This window comes from Urocampus carinirostris, chromosome 1 (assembly GCF_059441175.1).
Source record: "Urocampus carinirostris isolate Australia breed hairy pipefish chromosome 1, RoL_Ucar_1.0, whole genome shotgun sequence".
NCBI classification, from domain to species: Eukaryota; Metazoa; Chordata; class Actinopteri; order Syngnathiformes; family Syngnathidae; genus Urocampus; species Urocampus carinirostris.
In genome coordinates, this window is record NC_142349.1 from 68825194 (window position 1) to 68831828 (window position 6635).

At 42.0% G+C, this 6635-nt stretch overlaps 1 protein-coding gene across 2 annotated transcripts; it reads right to left on the reverse strand.

Annotated features, from left to right (window-relative positions):
• Window positions 1-1211: 1211 nt before the first annotated feature.
• fitm1l (fat storage inducing transmembrane protein 1, like) lies at window positions 1212-5723 on the reverse strand. Of its 2 annotated transcripts, XM_088320350.1 has the most exons (3): window positions 5625-5687; window positions 5320-5528; window positions 1212-2660 (listed from the first exon to the last, which is right to left on the reverse strand). In XM_088320350.1, exons 2-3 carry the CDS (start codon window positions 5496-5498, stop codon window positions 2039-2041), a joined length of 801 nt encoding a protein of 266 aa, XP_088176476.1. In that variant the 5' UTR covers window positions 5499-5528; window positions 5625-5687; the 3' UTR covers window positions 1212-2038. The 2 variants fall into 2 exon arrangements, with proteins under 2 accessions (XP_088176476.1, XP_088176467.1); XM_088320341.1 differs by having other exon boundaries at window positions 5320-5723.
• Window positions 5724-6635: the final 912 nt, after the last annotated feature.

Consider the following 6635-nt stretch of genomic DNA (forward strand, 5'->3'; position numbering starts at 1 on the left):
AGGGAAATATAGTCGAAAATACAGTACAGCCACTCCCAGAGTTTCCCGAACATAAACAGACCGGCTATTGCTTAAAATCTGCCTAGCAACCCAGTGCGCAAGGGTACTTCCAGCATGCTCTTTGTGTCACCGTCACAGTTTAGAGTTCAGAGACAACGGCAAGGAAGATGACCCAGCCATCATTCGATTATCCCAAATTAAAGACATTTTAGTAAAGTTCCATGCAGTTTTAGAATTCTGGGAAAGGAATCACCCGGAAAAAGTCTTGACAAGTCGGGCTATCGCTACGTCTGTCTCGTGTATTATTTATTGTCAAAAGCCAGCAAAAGCTGACGTCATTGGATCAGTTTTTTCAAGAAACGCAACACAAAAAGGTAAATGAATATTTTTATTATTTCCTTTAGTCTTGTTTTTTTCCACATTATGTGCCTCCTGTTTTATGTGTGCAGTGATTTAATTTTAACATGAATTTGTTTCATGTTTTGATGCTCTTACGATTAATTGAAAAAATGAACTGTACTTAAGAGGGGCTCGGAATGGATTAGGGCACTTTGCATAAAAAAATACTTTCGAAGTTTTTACTACTCCCAGAACAAATTGAATTTGTAAGTTGAGGTACCACTAGTTGTTTTTTTGTTGCAGTCGTATACTCTCAGGCGTCATTTCGAGGTAAGTTCTATGGCTTTTATGAAGGTTGTTCTGGTCTACATTACCTTCGCAAACTGAGGGATCTCTGTATGCACTGAAACCAAAGAACAATCCCCCTTAAGCATCCCTGAAAATCGGGATGACACTGTATACCAAAAAAACAACAGCAACCAGATGATAAAGGTGCTGTATCTGAATCAGATCAGGAGACTTTTCCTGCTATTGGTAACCATGGAAACTAGTACTATCAGTTTCAAACCGCCTTCCCAAAAGTGTATTGGAGAGGGATGGTTGCCGCCAAGCTGTACTTGCACAAAACACACCAATACTGTCAAATAATTTTTAATCATCATTATGAAGTGGAAGTCTACAGACCAGGGGATTCCTACTTGGTGCCCTGAGAACACCTGAGATGTTCTGAAAGTTGCTCACCAGTGCTGGGTCATTGTGATTTTGGGGCAAAATGATTTTAGTGGTCTATTTAACCCTACTTTTCAAAGTTAATCTGATAATAACATAGTAATAACATAACTAATTGTTTTTTTTAGAAAAGTTTCTAAAACTGGGCGCCCTTTGCCCCAATTAGTAACCAAAAAGTAGCTCTCAGCTTGCAAAACTGTTTAGCCGACCAGAATGCAGGAAGTAATACTTGATGCAAATCGTTGTAGGAGTTAGATGGTGAAAAGTGAACCCTGTTAGTTTAAGGTTTAACTGTCATGTTTTTTTCATCTTAGGATCTGTAGCACATTGAATAAGTCTGTCTCAAACCATGTATTTGGTTTCGATCTGAGTCACACCAATAAGGAAACCTCTATTGATGCCAAATGCACGGAATGCCATTTATTTGGGGGATATTTATGACATTACACAGAATTTATTTAATTAACTTTGACCAAGCGGCACTATTTCATAAAAAGTTCCATCATTCAGAGCTCAAAATGTTTGCATCACATGTAGCGGAGTAACGTACCATGTTGTACAGACAATCAAGTAACAAAATCTTATTACTAACGTTTTAGATGATTAAAATGAGTATACTGTCTCGATCGCATGAGTTTTATGCCATTGTTGGTTCTTCAAAAGAAATGACAGTTTTATATCTTGATGTTTGAAGTCTGAAATGTGGCAAAAGGTCACAGAGTTTAAGGGGGCCAAATAGTTTCGCAAGCCATTGTATTTTGTAACTTTGTAATGAATGTCCTCAACGGGACTGCTTCCCTCCAGCTCTATTTTTCCGCGTCCGGAAATTGAACACGCGGCGAGACACCGATTGTCGTACCCCAAAAATAATTGCATTTTAGGATGGTTCCTTTGTTACGCGTTACTCCCAACACTTATTGTTTATGATCCTATCCCAAGCGGAGCAGTTCCTCAAACCCTGTCTTCCGCATCATTCTTGGTTTTTGAGCAGTCCAAATCCAGGTCTCCCAGGGCAGTACCAACTGGGCCCTCGACAGTACCACCCTTGATACAATCCCCTCCAACTCAAACAACCGAGGGCGCCACCCAGGAGCTGAGTGGGGAACTGGGGAAAGTAGGCGAGGAGACAAAGGAGCAGGAACAGCCACAGGCTAAGCAGGAGAACACAAAACAGGAAGAGGATCCTGAGTGGGGCGTCTGAAAAGCCACCTAAACTCAAGTAAGGGCCAAAAACTGCAGTTTCTTCAGCGAGCAGCAAACAGCAGAGGCACAGGAGGAAGACGTCTTCCGAAACTTCATATCCTCTCCACAGCATCCCGGCTTTCAGGCATTCGGCCTTGCTCTCATCTTCCCGTAACACCAAGAGAGGTTGACTGTGGTTGATCTCAGGGAGCGACTCGTAGCAGCTCCCAGTAGCGTTTTCTAGAACGTCGAGAAGTTTGCAGAAGACGAACCACAGCCCACCGGCCAATCCCAGCCGGGAGAGATGACGGAATGACAGCGAAAGGGAACGCTGAGTGGAGAAGGACAGGAGGAAGATGAAGGAGCCCACGAAGACGCATGTCCATCCCCAACCGGATCGCAAGAACATCCTGGAAGAACCAAATTATTATCGATAATCAGGGTTTGCTGATAATCTGGTTTTGGGAAGATGGTTTCATACCTGTTAACCTCAGCCGATTGCTCCCCCTTATAAATGATTGCAATTCGCCTCGTTTAGCTAAACTAAACCTTACACACACAACCCGGCACCTATTCGCTCACAGACAGTGTAAAATAAAAACAAATGTAATTTTTGTAAACAACTTCATTTATTCACCAAATAAATGCTTGATCAAGGCTAACATTTGCTTTAGTATTTGCCAATCTAGAATGACGTCGTAGTCCGCTACCAGTGACCGAGACGATCCAGATTAAAACCGAATGGGCTAGACGCAATCAGCCCAACAGAAAATTGAGGTTTTTTTCTTTTACAAGAATAATCGCTCGGTGTTGTCGGGGCCATGGTTTGTTGAAAAAGCGCCAGGGAGTGTCAAAGAGCCGCACAGTTGCATACAGCTCCAAAGCCGCGAATACAAGAAAGCAGATGTTTATCAATTTTGTTGGTATTTATTAGGCATTGTGACTAAGCACGAAACCTAGCTTAAAACACCCCCAGAAGCCCAGAGTTCAACTGTGCAGATTTTCACGGAAAACGGTTCAGCAGTTTCGGAGCCTATAAGCCACATACAAACACGCATGCACCCAAATCGTGATTTTTGCACACATTTAGATTTAGATATTTCTGTAGAAAATTGCTATACACCATACACACTTTCCTACTACTAATAGAAACACTTTGTTTTGTTTGACACTGGTCTAGTCCCCAGTGTCCCCTTTTGTGTCTACCCCCATTATGACTATAATTTTCATGAGGCACTAAAGGGGACATTGTGTATTATGGAACACCTCAAAGTACTACTTCATTCAATAAGAGAGACGTATATTCATTTAAAAATAAGCACAAATACTTGAACATCCATACAAATGTGCATTTATTTAAGTAATTGCATTTGTTTGACATGATATAAGGCAAGATAGGCCCCGTAAGTTGAATTTGTTGGTAAGTTGCTTCAGTGCTATATTTTGTATGATTAAGGTTTATATAAGTATGTTTAAGGCTTACATAAGTAACCTGTATTTTTTTGTACTAAACATTAAACATTTCATAAAATAATATGCTTAATCAAAATAAGTAAAGTGAAGTTTAACTTGCTTTTGGAAGATAGGCTTCAAGAAATCCTCCTCCATGGTAAAAATTCGTCAGGACCATAACGGAAACAGGACCCAATCGCGTTACGTTTCTCACAAGTTTTGTTAAAGGAAAGAAGACAGGCTGCACCCACGATCTGGTGTTTTCTAGGCGTGGGAAGCAAGTCGCTCTGAACGCGGAAGCAGATCTTCCATGGCGAACGATGGCGGTGTCGGGGATGGAAAAACGAGTCAGTAGCCGGGACAAGAGAGCAAAACGTGGTCGGAAGCAAGTCGTAAGCCAGGCAAGGAGAGTAGACGTGGTCGGGGACAAAAAAGGTCGAAAGCCGGGACAGGAGAGTAGACGTGGTCAGGATAAAAAAAGGGTCAAAGCTGGGGGACCGACGGGAGCAAAAAACAGTTGGGAGTCTAGGTCGAAAAAGGCTTGCCTAGTGTTAACTGAGGTTTGCAGACACACTGACAAAAGGGGACAGGTAGGAGTGGGTTTAAATAGGGACAGAGAGCCAATAACATTCCAAGGCAGTTGGCGCCAAAGGAGCGGGCACAGGTGATACATATCGGTAATCATGACAAAATTGGCCGAAAAAAGCGATCACAGCATTTTCTCAACCACATCAAGCTTTCTTATTCCACTTTCATTCCAATATAAACGGCTCGCCTTTTCATTACTCTTTACACCTAGCATATTAAATGGATGCACAAGATATTAAACAATAAAAACGTCAAAGTTCTTACAGTACACGTTGTTATGATTACAGACATACTAGGAAGTAAAAGCCGGATTTCTTCTTCGGGGTGGATGCTGGGTGACCTATCACAGCGCCACACGCCGGTAGTGGCGGAAAGAAGCACTACACTAATGTCCTCTACTTGGATAAAGGTGTACACAATACAAAATCTAACTTACACCAATGTCTGGATATTTTTCAACATCCCGAAAAAGGTGTTTGTAGCTCCCGTTTTTCGTAACTCGTATGGTCGTAAGTCGAGGAGCGTCTGCACTCTATTGTCTGGGTTGGGTAGGGTTACTTTAACTGGATTACTTTCAATTACTTTTGGATTACTCCAATACCAAATATGCTAATAAAAGACAAAAGAAACTCAATAGGAATAAAATGACTAAATTTTGTTCAGGCTTGGTGAGTAGCGGTACATGGAACGGCAAAAATGATGTTGGCAAGCTCTTTGGATTTATTTTCATTTTGTTTCTGTCGCATTTGATGTTCGTTTTGCCAGAGATCAAAGAGATCAAAGCCAGGAGAGAAAGCTTACCACGTGTTGTGAGTCATGATTTTATTCCTATTGAGTTTCTTTTGTCTTTTATTAGCATATTTGGTATTGGAGTAATCCAAAAGTAATTGAAGGTTAAAGTAACCCTGCCCAACCCTGTCTATTGTGTATGTAAGGTTTTGATCGCTTAATACAGGGAATTTAAAGGGGAGCAACTGGCTGAGGTTCAGGAAGTTCCATTCAAGATATCCAACGTTTAAATAGTCTCACCTGTAAAGGAAGTGGCTTTTCTTGGCAAATACGCTGTGCTGCGAAACCCAGAAACTCAACACCGGTCCAAACATCACGGTGGCAGACAGCACCAGGTGGAAATGTCGGCGGAACAAAGAGTTTCCCAGCAGGTTGGCAACCAGGTTGGTGAAGACCACGAGGACCGTGTTGAGGACCATCTCTCACGGGGAGAAACCCTCTCACCGGGACTTCCAAAAAAAAAAGCCTGTTGCAGACCTTCACGCTCCTGTACTCGAGATTAGGATCCAGACTAGAACGTTAACACCGACTAAAGAGTCACCTACTCGATTCAAGAGTCAGGAAGAAAGAAAACGAATCCAGATCCTGACGCGATTCGGCGAGCTGCCACCGCAGGATGAATTGAAGAGGCCAACTGCTCTCGAGCATTTGGGGCTCCAAATATGTGCCTGCTGTTAAATGCAGCCGTGGAATTCTCAAGTGCCGTGTGGAAGCTCGGACTGCAGGCTGTATAGCAGTGGTGTCAAACCGGCGGCCCGCGGGCCAGATCAGGCCCTCCAACGGTTTAAATCCGGCCCGTAAGACAACAGTGAGAGAAGCGCAAGAGGAAAATGAGCTGTAGTTTTTTTTAATATTTCCACCGGATGTCACCAAAGCCAGTTAACACTTGCAAAACAATTGTGGTAGTATTTCTCCATTTCTCTCTGACTCACTTCTTTTTTATTTATTCCTCTTTTTCTTTCTCCTGTTCACCCTCTTTTTCTCTCCCTTTCTTTCTCACTCTCTAACTCTTTCTTTTTCTGTCTTGCGCTCTTTCTATTTTCTCTCTCTAATTTACACTTTAATTCTCTTTCTTTCTATTTTTCTCTTTCTTTCTCATCCTCTTTCTTTCCCTTTTTTGACCTCTCTCTCTCCTCATTTTGTCTCTTTTTCTCCTGCTGACTCGTTTCACTTCTCTTATTCTTTTTATCTTTCTCTTTTTTTCACTTTCTTTTTCTCTCTCTATTCATTTCCCCCTTCTCCTTTCATATCTCTATTCTGCTCTCTCTTTTTCTCCAACTGTTACACCGTCTCCCCTTTTCTCCCTATTTGTTTATCGCTTTCTTTCCCTCCCTCTCTCTCTCTGTCTTTTTCTCCCTCTCTCTGTCTCTTAAACTTACTAGTCCGGCCCCCGTGAGATTTTTTTTTATAGTATTTGTGGCCCTCAGCTAAAACGAGTTTGACACCCCTTCTGTATAGTGTCTGGGGACAGTTTCAACTGCAGAAGAAACCCTATGTGCTCTACGGTCTTCAGAGACTTGTGATAACATTTTCTCATAAGTCAGTTGTTGTGTAAT